This window comes from Melopsittacus undulatus, chromosome 1 (assembly GCF_012275295.1).
Source record: "Melopsittacus undulatus isolate bMelUnd1 chromosome 1, bMelUnd1.mat.Z, whole genome shotgun sequence".
Taxonomy (NCBI): Eukaryota; Metazoa; Chordata; class Aves; order Psittaciformes; family Psittaculidae; genus Melopsittacus; species Melopsittacus undulatus.
This window is the reverse complement of record NC_047527.1, coordinates 71,797,836-71,810,515: the sequence shown is the minus strand read 5'-3', so window position 1 is coordinate 71,810,515 and position 12,680 is coordinate 71,797,836. Positions and strand designations below refer to the sequence as shown.

The window sequence follows — 12,680 nt, the reverse complement described above, 5'->3', positions numbered from 1 at the left end:
TTTGCTTTGTGTGTTCTTGAGCTCACAAAATTTCCACCATCCTATTCAGGAATCTGTGTTAATATACTCTCACCCTTCCCCCAGACATGTAGATCTAACAAGCAAGTATATGGATGTGTATCTGTTTATGTGTAAATATGCGAGTAATAGGAGAGCTTCTTCAACAAATTTATCATTTATTACGGAAGTCTATCTGCTATTGCTTGAACAAAAACAAAATTTAAACACAAAATATTGTCCCAAGTGTCTTGAACACACCTACTAAAAAAAATAGCTCCTAAAAATGACCATGTAGCCCTTACAAAACCAAATATTCTGCTGGAATTGGAACAGAAGTACTAATTGCTTTTATACTATGTGACCACATGGCAGCTATTTCCTAAAAGAAAGAATTAAAAGAGTAAAGCTAAAATGAACATTGATGCTTGTATAAGAGGATATATTCTTCAAGTTTTTCACATGGACTATTTTATATCAAGACTGTGTAATTGATCATTCTTCAATAACTTGTGAGGTTGCTGGTTTTACCTGCTGGGAAGTCAACAGTTCTAATGTGTGGAGTAACTGACCATCACAGATAGAGCCTGTAGTGCTAACAGGGCAAAAAAGTTCACTGCCAACTGGCATCCAGGAGTTCAAAGACAGTGTGTGATGTCTTTGATCCTTGCTTTTACTACTGAACTTTTTGCCACTGAGCTGATCTTATGAAAGCATTTCTTATTTCAAAAGAGTCTCAGAGTTGATCTTATATTCAGGCAATCACATTAGAACAACTTCGTGCTATTTCTTTGTAATTGAAACAGTCAAAGAATATATATATATAAGAAAATATGTAAGCGGCAAGACAAATGAGAATGAAAAAAAACTAGCAAATTCATTAATTTCAGTTTCCTGGCTTTTGTCTAGTATAATTATAAAAATTGATAGTGAATTGAGTAATTCCTTATTCTAACCTTACATATCCTGTCTGGCTCATCGTAAACACACTTGACTTGTAAGCCTCTTAAAAGATGTCATTATAAAAGCAGTTCAATAAGCTTAAGATACAATTTTATTTATTCTTACATCATGAGGAGGCTTAGACATATTCAATCCATGACCAAAGTTGATACTCTAATTTAATCAAAGGCAATATTCAGCCTAGATGTTATGAAGAATATTTATTTTAATGGATCTTCATTGATTAGAGAGAACTTGATGAGAATTTCTATTAAACATCAAAGTCCAGCTAGTCATTAGCATACAAACTCACAGGAGTTTCTTTACCATGTAAGATTAAACATTCTTTTTGCCTTAGGTTCTGATTAATGCTGTAATCTGTAAAGGTTGTATAGAGAAGAACTGGAGAATCAGTAAAGTGATATTCCCCCAGAAATTGTCCCAGCTTCCCAAACCTTAAGGTTCAGGCTTGCCAGGAGTGTATTGTTATAATTTGTCCATTTGCATTTTCAGCTTATATAAACTTTAAGTATTCACAGTGTCTTTGATGAGGTTTTCCGTGTCAACTGCCTCTTCCTCACTTGTTCAACTTCAGCAGAGGCAACTTATTTTTTAAAATCCTGTTTCAGTCTCCCAACTATGTTTATTTCTTTTCTTTACTTCCACTACTACTCTTTATTGTAATTTATTATTATTATAGCAAATTTAAAATTTGCTTAGTATGGATTTCAGTATGATTAGTCTGTATTCCTCTGGTTCTCCTAACATCTTTCCTATGAATAGCATTGCATTTGTAATTTTCCACGTCCCCGATAACAGATTATTTTTAGTCAGGAGGTTACACTACAAGGAATTCTTCAAACATTTAATCCTTGAGTGCTCCTAGAGTTCTTGGCCAGGTATTATCTTTTCCTGGAAACTACTTATTGTCTATTTTGTTAAACTTTATGACCTTTTTTAACTAAGCTTCAATTTGAGACATTCTCTGAAGTCCTCTCTATGTAGAAGGCTTCTGATACAAGAACCTCCAGGCCCACCATGGTGAATAGGAAAGCAGAAAAAATTTAAACAATTCCCTTTCGTCTGAGTCTTTCTTCTGTTATTTGGATTTTTTTTTTAGAGGGAACAGGAATGGGGAATCTCATAGAAGTTAAATGCATAAATTCTTTCAGGAAAATGAAAATATTTGCAAAAGTCCCTTTGAGACCTTCTATGCTGCAAACAAGAAGAAATAATCACCACAAATTGTTTTATGATGTTGTGCTAGGACTACTATTTTGCAAGAGTGAATTATAATGCTAAGGCAAAAAATGGTGTAATTTCAATAGGACTTACTGCAAAGTGTGGTCCAAATTGAAGTTTACAATTCATTGTTCAGACCATGCTTCCAACTTTCACTTTTGTTACATATTTAGTCACAGTAGTTTGAAGGAAAGGTCCACAGGGTCTGCAAGTGCTTTCTTTTGAGTATGTCCTAACTGTTTTGTTTTTTTTTGTTTGTTTGTTTTCCTATCTTTCTGAAACATGTCTGTGGTTGTATGAAAGAGATATTATAAAATAGAGGTCTTTATAATACTTTAGGTAGGAAGTATCCATGCTGCAGGAAGACTTTAATTTGCTTTGAATTCAGAGACTGCAGCAAATACTTTTCTTAAGTAGGAAAAAGAAAACATAGATATCCTTACTGATGATTATCAAAGTTAAATGGAAAGAGTTGCAGAAGATCTGAAGTGTGCCAGTTTTTCTTTTTTCTTAAGATTTGTTATGCACAGTTTTTACTTCATTGGTCTTTACGTATTGTTTTTCCAGGCTAATTTCACTTTTAGTTTTGTGGAAAACTTGAAGACTTATTCTGAGACATGGCTTAGGATGTCTGAGGTTTTTAGAACCAGTGGAAATGTCCTTACAGTCTCACACCTGCAGGTTGGTGAACTGGGGTGGCTTCCTATTTTTTGGTTATTTTCTATGCAATGTAGACAGATTTTCTATGCATGTAAAACTGCCCATCTAATTGGCTCCAGGTTTAGAAATTGCTGAAAAGGAGGCAGTTTAGCTTTAGGTTATGAGCCTACAATGCGGTACTGAGAAAATTCTGAGGCGAAAATAGTCAAGACCTACATTACCTCACTATGTCCAGTATTACCAGGCAACGGGAAATAAAACAAATATGTACACCTACAAGCTTTACACAGTTATTTATGGAAGTTGTTTGTTTATCACTTGTTTTTTTCCAAAAAAGTGTGTGTAACTGATAAAAAAAATGTGAGAAAAATATTGACTAAAAAACCAAAAGAGTAGTTTTGTTACTGGGATTTTTCCAATCCTACATGTTTGTGTCCTTTTTTCCCCTAATAAAATTTAGTTTTACCATGTTTGACTCGTGAAAACATGCATGGGAACACTTTGGGAAAATAAGAGCAATCCTGTCATTGTCCATACATATCAATCGAACTGTTACTTTTAAGTTAGATTAAGGGATGATGCTAGTAATCATGCATTAGACTTGCAGATGCCAGGATGCTCTTGTAGAGCTAATGATTTTTTTCCACTTAGAACTTGACAAAAGAGGTAAAGAAGATAAAGTAATGTAAAAGGAACTCTCAAATGCCAGTTTTTAAAGGTGTTTTTTTACTACTGTTAAAGATAATAGTATAAAGGGCCAAAAGTCTTTCAGGAAAAGAAAATGGGTTCCTGTCCTAGCAGACTTGCAAGGACATTAAAATGAACTCACAGTTAAAGTATTGGCAGTAAAGGAGGACAGGGATGTAAACAATTGGGAGTATATATTCTGCTGTTTACTTGAAATGTGTGGAGTTAGCCTTTTAAGAAGAGAAGACATGGAGCAGCTAAGTGACTTTTCCAGTTTTATGCAGGAAATCTCGGTAATGGAATTGAACATGAATGCATACATATATTTTATATTTCTTTAAAGAAGACAAACCTGATGTAATATCTAACACTTTTCATTTTAGGAAGCACTGCAAAGCAATTTCGTAAAGCACTTCGTAGAAAGTAATTTGGATATTGACATGGAAAAACTCTTTAAAAAAATGCAAGTATATGGTATGTACATAAAAGTACATGTACTGATTACCTTCATTAAACTTGAACTTAGAACTATGTACAGTTGAAATTGAATGTTTTGCCTACTTAAATGATACTAAAGTAACAGACTTTAAATTATCTTGTTGAGTTAATATCAAATATTTCTAGCTCTTTTTTTTCTTGTGAGTGATTGGATAATTTTAATTTCAAAATGAAAGACTTGAAAAATCTGGTAACAATCTAGAAGTGGCAAACTGTCATGGGAGAGTTATAAACATAGGAGCCATACTTAAAAGCAGGGAGGAGAAGTAAACTCATGTAGCAACAGTTCCATTAGGTAGTAGTAAATTTTGAAAGGAATATATATACTTTAAATGGAAGTAAATAGAAAAATAATCTGGATACACATTTAATCAAAAGCTGTCTGTATTGTTTTTTCTTCTTTTATTGAGAATTAGTTGTGTGTGGTAACCTTGAGCCTCAGTAAAGCCTGAGATACAGTTATAATCAGGGAGCACCAAGATTTGGCTCAGGTTAGAGAATAACCAGAGTCAGATGCAGCCCTGGGAGTGGCCAGGTGGGACTATTAGGGTGATACTGGGGCCAGGACAGGTAGGGGTCTGGGCCCAGATCAGCAGGACCATGGACAGATCCACAGCCAGGCTGCTATGTGATGAGAACTAGAGCCTGGGGAAGGTCCAGCCAAAGCTCTGTGTAGCTCTGATGGGAAAGGGGATTATGCTGGAAATGTAAGTTACTTAGAGTTTTTATGAGATTTTAATAATTGAAAAACTCCAGTATGCCTGCTGCCAGTAGGGTAGGTGCATGATAATTAAAATGGTTGCTAGTATGTGCCAGAAGGAGCTGTCCATATAAAAGCAGAGTCTGAAGTAATTTAAGAAATCCTCGTGATTTTGAGGACCAGAAAGAAAGGTGGGAAAAATGTAATAAGGGAGGGTGTGGCATCATGTACAAAGGAAGCTTTAATTGAAACTGGTCTTGATTTGAATGCTATGTTTGAAGGCTAAACATAGTTTAGCAGTTTGAAAGCTGCTCACACTTTCAATAAGAAACATGGCAAATGATATCCCAAATTCAATCCAGAAAGTAAGAATCTGGGCTCAGTATTGTCCTTAGGCAAGGGACTCAAGCTTGAATCTTCTGTCTCTCTGGAAGATTTACTTAAACACTGAACTGTTGCTGTATCTGGGTCAGTCATAGCTCACCCCTCATGGTAAAGCTGGTTTACAATACAACTAAAAAAGCTCCACAGAATTACACATTTGGAAAAGAGGGAGGAAAGAGCAAGTCTCTTAACCTGCTATGTCTGCTAGAAAAATAGCTGTCCCTATATTAGTTGAGTAATAGATTAATTTTATTTGTTTAGATCTAACGCTGTGAACTTCATGGGTTATGGCAAACAATATGTCATTAAATAGATATCAAGATCTCTGGAGTTACCAGGTACTTATTCCATGTTGCAGACATCATCAGAGAAATCTGTGTATGGGTTTCTGAAGCTGCAGCTCATTGACAGAGCTAAGAACTTTAAAAAATGTATAATAAATGGTTAATAGTTTTGGTGGTGAATACAGGATATCATTTAAGTACAATGGCAATGAAACTAGAATTTCTTTATTTTAATGGAACACAGTCAATAAAACTAACATCATATAAAAAGTAAAAATCAATGTGAGCTATAGATCACAATAACATTTATGCCTTTGCGAAGCTGATCTGTCCAAAATGCCAGAGCACTCTTCTACAGTTACACTTTGATTACACTTCTTTTTATAGATTTGCTTTGTCATTTTGCTTTTTGAAAAAAAATGGCTAAGTCCTTTTATTATATTCATTTTGTATGGGTTTTGTTCATTTTATTAGTCTATAATCATGTACAGCTGTTACTATAAAACTCTTATGTTTTTTAAAATTTCATTACTCTCATATTGCATCAGGTTCTTAGTCCTGTAATTATTTTGCTTGGATCCAATTAAAGTCTTAAATGTATTCATATATGTTATTGGTTTTACCACACACAATCTGATTAATTCCATCCAAAGCTCAAATTTTCTAAAATCATGTGATCTGTGTGATTATGTATTTTGTCTTCTAACTAATTAAAGCAAATTTTCCCTTGGTTTATTCCATCTACACTTGCATTAAGCTGATTTCCAATTATGCTGAAATCCAAGGTGCTTATGTTTGTATGTTTTTTACTTCTCTATGATTTTATAAATTGCTAAGAGTCTTAGAAACATGCTATTCACCCTATTTGCTCCTGCTAGAGTCTTGTGAACACAGAGGGATTGATAGCAGAAAATAAGACATACGGAGTCAATATTTGGAGCTGTTTTCCTTCAACCCATGAATTCACCCTGTCATTGCTTGCCTGTCTAGGCTATCTAGTCTAGCTTTCCAGCTATCAGTTCCTCTACTTTTTCTTCTTACGATCTTAATCCTTTCTCACTGTTAATCTTGTGTTGACGCAGGAGTCTCGGACAACGTGGAGACGATCAATGTGATCAAACGATTGCCAAACTTTATTAGATACAGTGCTCTTCTTATACCCTTACTCCCTTATGTAACAGCCTTGGATACTGAGCTCTAATTGGTTAGTCTAGAGTTTACTATCATTTACAGAGCTAATGTTTACAATTTGTTATAATTGTGATTAAATATCTTACTCTAAAAATACAGTGGGAAACTACAGCCTTGGCAGGGATCATTCTCTGCACGTTTTCAGTGGAAAATTACAGAGGCCTAACAAGACAATTGATCTTGCTTATGCCTGCCAAAAATCTTCTTACTTTACAGTAACAAGGCTCAGGGTATCGGGATCGCTCACTACGTGGCCTTGGCTCTTTAAGAATTCCCACAATCTTGTCTTCAGACTGCTCCATATATTTTTCCGTTTCTCTGCCTTCCTATTGTAATATTTCCTGTGCTGATGCTTAATAACACCTATGATCCAGGGTTTGTCTGTCACCACTGTAATTAAATGCCGTCATCACCCATCCTTTTTAAATCCAATATCTTCAAGTGAGTCTTAAAAAATTTAAGATGGAAACTTGTGGTGGATGTTTTCTAACATTGTATTTTACTTGAGAAAATCAGATATTTCCATTAAATCAAAATGAGTTAAGATTGTTTCTAGATTATGCTATTCTGGTTATTCTCTCAAACAATTATATAGAACTATCTTTACATTTTCTGTCAATGGATGAAGATCTGAATTTCTCCAAGGGTTCAATGTTTTTGGAAGTCATGCTTTGGTTGAGGTACACATTCATCCTGGATCCACAGATAAGATCAAAGTCTGAATGGAGGAGCTGTAGGCATTTCTTGGATGCTTTTTAAATGCAGGGCTTGTATCAAAATGTTTATGCCTTATATGCAAGCAGAGTGCTAGAAATATTTACTATGCCAATGACAGAATAACTGGCCAATACATTACTAAATGAAAGAAATGGATCACTATTGTGATGATCAAAGTACAGTAACTCACTGGTATTTGTGGAAGTAGTTATGGAAAGATAAGGAAATGTTAAAAGTCCTACAGCTTCACGGGCATGGCCTCTTTCTAGAACTTTTCTAGAATTTGTTACACTTTTGTTGCTCTGAAATTGAAGGAAAATGTAGCTGAGGACTTCCAAAAGCTATTGAAACATAAGCTACAGCTCCACAAGTTCACATTACAATTCTTATGTTTCAAAAATTTCTTCCTTTTTTAAATAAAAAAGTTATTTACTCTTATAGGATGCGCAAGTGAGAACAAACCTTTCTGGTCTGCTCATTAAAACTGAGGAAGTCCAATTTGTTTCCTTATCTTAGAAACTATGATGAACAAGATGCTTAACAGCTCAGCAAGTAAACAGATTGACCTGTTGTCACAGCTTCTAGTAAATATATCTTCCTGTGTGCTACTGGACCGCTTCCAGCCTTTTGAATCTGTTGAGAAATTGGAGGAGAAGGCTCATGAGCTCATGCAGCAAAATAATTTATTGGCTAGTAAGTGCCTTAGTTAAAATGTATATTGATGGAAAATGTCAGACTTTTCAACTGTTGTCTGTGTGTATGATAAGGTAGGTTGAGTTTTATCTATTTCAGAGTATTTAGTAAACCACATACAGTACATAAAACATAAAGCACATTTACCTTAGGGCTACTCCCCAGTATTAGAATACTGTAATATATGTTATAAAGGCTCATTATGTTGTTTTAATGGTCAAGCTGCTAAGTGAATCCTTGTGGTCAGTAATTTCCAGCAAAAATAAATTAAAAAAAAAAAGCCAAAAATGTTTAAAGTAGAATAAAAAAATCTGAAATATGCAGGATACTGAGTAAATTTGACTACTTATTATGACAAAATAATCTAATTTACATACTTTTGAATTTTAACATTTATATTTTTTGCTTTACAAAAAGGAGAAAAGGATTTTTTTGGTAAGGTTTACTCTTAAACCAACATCTTAGAGAAATTAGCTTGTTTATTCAAAGTAAATAAGTTCTTAAACTATGGATGTATTTATTTTCTTCCTTTGGATTACACTCTCTACCCTTTTTCTGCATTGTATCCTTATTACTGAGAATTAATTAAGTTTCAAATAGTTCCAAAAGCAAGACTGTTTTTCTTATTACGCACACTTTCTCCTTTTGCATAAAATGCTTTAAGTTGCTTGTAGCCTCTCCAAATGAGAGCCCAATTTAAGCCTATATAAAGTGTGCCACATATTTTTCCCCTTTTTTCCCCTGTTGTTTTGTGTTTTATTTTCTTAGACTCCTGTAAGTACACAACAGGAGGCATGTCAAAGCAGTTCTAGAGAATGAAACTACTCAGTCTGGAATCATGTTTGTTGCACAATCTGGGTATGACAGCCCTCCACCCATGTAAAACCAGAAAGCCATAACATGAGATAAGGGAAATTTCTCAGGACTACTTGGTAGGGAGTGAAATTTCCACTTCAAGAGAAGAAACAAACAGATGCCTGCTGGCCCTCAGAAAATCAAATTGTCAAATTCTAAGTCTATTTTGTTTCTGCTTGCATAGAGAAGGTTCATATGCTGGCATAAGCCAAGATATATTTTGGTATTTTTTTCATTACTGTGGCCTTACAGTCTCTTCATATGCTTGAAGAAGGAAGATGGCATTTTAAGGAATCAAATGTGTCCAACACATCAATATTATATGTTCACATATAAGCATACATTCGTTTACAGACTAAGATATGAAACTAAAGTGGATTTTTTCTTGCTTGCTTTGTTTGTAGTCTTTAAAGCCTTCATAACCTCTTGAAATGTCTTAGGAAATTAAATGTTTGCATAAGTGAGAAAATGAGATTTTTTTTCCAGTGAAAAAAGATAAAATCTTTATAGCAAAGTATTCTATATCGTATTATCTTCCAGAGAGCCTGGTGCTGATTAAAACATCTCTCCCCTTTCTAAGGGAAAAAGGTCAACATTTCACATTCATCAGAGTCCTAAAAAGTCTGGGTCATCACAAAAAAATATACAAACATTTTGCTGTATTCAACATAATTTTCCCAATTACAGATAAAGCTTTCATCTGCCTTTTTTTTGTTTTCTTAATTTCATACAGAGCTAGAAATATAGACATACAAATTCTGCTATGTTAAAACAAAAGTATTATTATTGGCTCAGAAATTAAAAATAAGAGGGAATTTTAGTGATTTGGTACTGTTTCATTTGTCACCCACTTCCTTGAGCTGTTATCCTCTCATCAACGAATTTTATGGCTGCTGCTTTCACTGTGGAATTGAGATTGGTCCTCAAAAAAGGGGTTAAATCTGAATACAAAGAGAATAAACTGCAATAAAAACCCTAAACAAATCACAGAAGCAATTTTCTCTGTTAAGAATGATTATTGCAAACTCATTTATAATGTGAATTTATTTATTTTTTTTTACATTTCATAATCATGAATGTTATATAAATGTAAATTTCTAAGAAACCTACCATTTTTTGTGTTGCAAGGTCATGAAATCTGCCCTGCAGGTGAGCATAGCCTACTATTGCATGAGAATTGGCCATGAGTTAGCTATGTAAATAGCATATATCATATAAGCTTGGATACGAAGTTCCTTTTCTTCTTGTGTCAGGTATTATCTTTGATGCACCAAAGAATAAGATGCAAGATTCTAGCAATCTCCTACCACGACACATTTCATATACAATTAGAACCAGTATTCTCTATAGCATGAGGACGGATTTGATTAAAAACCCAGTGTGGAAATCCCATCCCCAGAAGTTACCAGCTGATGGGTTTAAATACAACCATATCTTTATCCCTCTTCAAGACATGATTGAAAGGGCGATTGTTTCAGCACAGACTGGGACAGATACCTCAGAGCCAGCTATCCAGGTGCAAGCCATGCCTTACCCTTGTCATACCAGTGATCTGTAAGTAAACCCTCAGCTTTTTATTTCAGTATATTATCTTTATTAAATTAATGCTAGAGGACTTTGGAAACCACTAGGTCTTTGTAGTGGGTGACTGTATATCTCAGTACAGGATTGAACCAATACCAGAATATCACAGCATAGCAAATGTTTTTTAACAGTTGTGACCACAACACATTATACAACATCTGTCTGGCAAATGACCCCTTAAGAGCTGTTTGCAGCTATACTATGTAGTAGTCTGCTGCGCAGAGATTCTGTCAACATATTGTGCAACTAACTTAGATTATGCTAAGAAACCCACTTTCCATCTTAAATTTCCCTATATACAAACTGAATTGGTGCCTGGTATGTCTTGAAATACAACATAAAATTGGTGAAAGAAAAAGTGTAGGACTGTTCTTTGTAAAACAATCAAAACATCCTGAGGATTAGAATTTAAAATTAATTGGTGATAATATTTCTGTTAAAGTGGAGCTAATGTCGACTGGCTCATGGTACTCTTTACTGTCCAAATATATTACTTTACCATAGACACAAATCTGAATTCTGTTTGATTTTGGAGCCCTACAGAGTGATTGCATTAGTTGTATTGTTGACAAATACTGTTATAATATTATAGTAACAATACATATGTTTGACTTGTTACATGAAAAACCAGAACAAGTCTTATTGCTCATGTCAGACGTTCTTTTGTGCATACTTTGAGAATAGTCCCAGTTTTCACATGTTAACATTCTGCTAAAAAATATTTTAATTTCATAGATTCTTGAACAATATAGGATTTTTTTTCCCACTTATGATGATGTTAACATGGATGGTTTCAGTTGCTGGCATGGTTCGCAGACTGGTTTATGAAAGAGAAATTCATCTTGAGGAGGTAAGAGGCAGATTACTGTCTGAAAATAAAATTTATTTATTAAAGCCTACTGAAATACAAAATGTAAACTTTGAGGTACTTTTATGTACTTGCATTCCAGCTGGCTTTGCTTTTGTTTGTTTCCTCTGGGCTGTAGGTTCTAGTTCTAGCTGCCAATACAGATTCGCAACATTATTTGAGCATCAATCCTCTTGGTATGCAAACATTGTCCCTAGGACAAAAAGCAAGGAGCAAAAGATTCATAAAAGTTGAAGCTGGAAAAGGTTTGGGAAAAGCCCTTGTGATTAGAATGTTTTTTTATATTGGATTGATTTGCTATGTGTGGTCTACAATGATAAAACTTCCTAAACCAGATAAAAAAAATGCCGCATACTGTGTGTCAGAAGTATAAGACAGGATGACATAGAAAAAAACCCATAATTATTTGCTTATATTTCCAGCTAGTCTTAGGAGATGCTGAACATATGGAAGGATGAGATTTTATGATACATTTTCTGTATGGCTAAATATACTCTTTTTGGAGGAATTATACTGGTTGTTTGCTGGAGTAAGCCTTATTTAATTTGGGAAATTATCTAATTTCTATAAACTTTCTGTTGTAAGATAGGCCTTTTTAATGCTCCAAAGTATAAAATCAACTTTATTAATTTTGTTCATCTTATGAAACAAAGCTTCAGAAATAGTATTAGCTTGTTTCCAAAAGCATTTTATATATATATATATATATATATATATTTTTTAAGAAGAGGAGCAGAAGGGGTAGCACAGAAAAGGTAAAAGAGAAGAATCATTTAAGGAGAAGATTACATCCTTTGGGGAGATGGGATTTTCTTTTTGGCAACATGTTTTGCTGAAATTAAAAAAAAAAAAAACAAATATACACAGAGAAAATTTGTTTCCTAACTTTAACTCTCTTTGCTATATTGTCTTGCAGTATATGAAGACAATGGGTGTACATCCAGCCATTCATTTCTTTGCTTGGTTTCTGGAGAATGTAATTGTGCTCACAATAAGCAGCTGTACTCTGGCCATCATTTTAAAAACAAGTGGTATCTTTTCTTATAGCAATGGCTTCCTCATCTTCCTTTTTCTCCTGGACTTTGGAGTTACAGTTATTATGTTAAGCTATTTTTGGGGAGTATTTTTTAGCAGTGCCGATACAGCAGCTCTGTGCGCCAGCCTTGTGTATGTGATCAGTTTTTTACCCTACATAGTTTTATTGGTCTTGCAGAACCAGCTGAGTTTCGCCAACCAGATTATAATGGTAAATATTTCTTTTCCTTTTCCAATTTTTCTTCTCCAAACATCCTGTAGATTTCCACAGTTTTGAAACCATATGTTATAATTTGCTTATTTTTCCCAGGTTTATATCTGCTTTTGTTTCACTGGAAACACG

At 34.2% G+C, this 12,680-nt stretch overlaps 1 protein-coding gene across 1 annotated transcript in view; it reads left to right on the top strand.

Moving 5' to 3' along the window:
- The window catches only part of ABCA13 (ATP binding cassette subfamily A member 13), a 181,601-nt gene that overhangs the window by 57,129 nt on the left and 111,792 nt on the right, over positions 1–12,680 (top strand). Inside the window, exons 27-32 of the mRNA XM_034060311.1 lie at positions 2,749–2,862; positions 3,912–4,002; positions 7,819–7,995; positions 10,104–10,404; positions 11,170–11,284; positions 12,219–12,548. Coding sequence (XP_033916202.1) covers positions 2,749–2,862; positions 3,912–4,002; positions 7,819–7,995; positions 10,104–10,404; positions 11,170–11,284; positions 12,219–12,548 — 1,128 coding nt within the window. The remainder of the gene's footprint in view (positions 1–2,748; positions 2,863–3,911; positions 4,003–7,818; positions 7,996–10,103; positions 10,405–11,169; positions 11,285–12,218; positions 12,549–12,680) is intronic.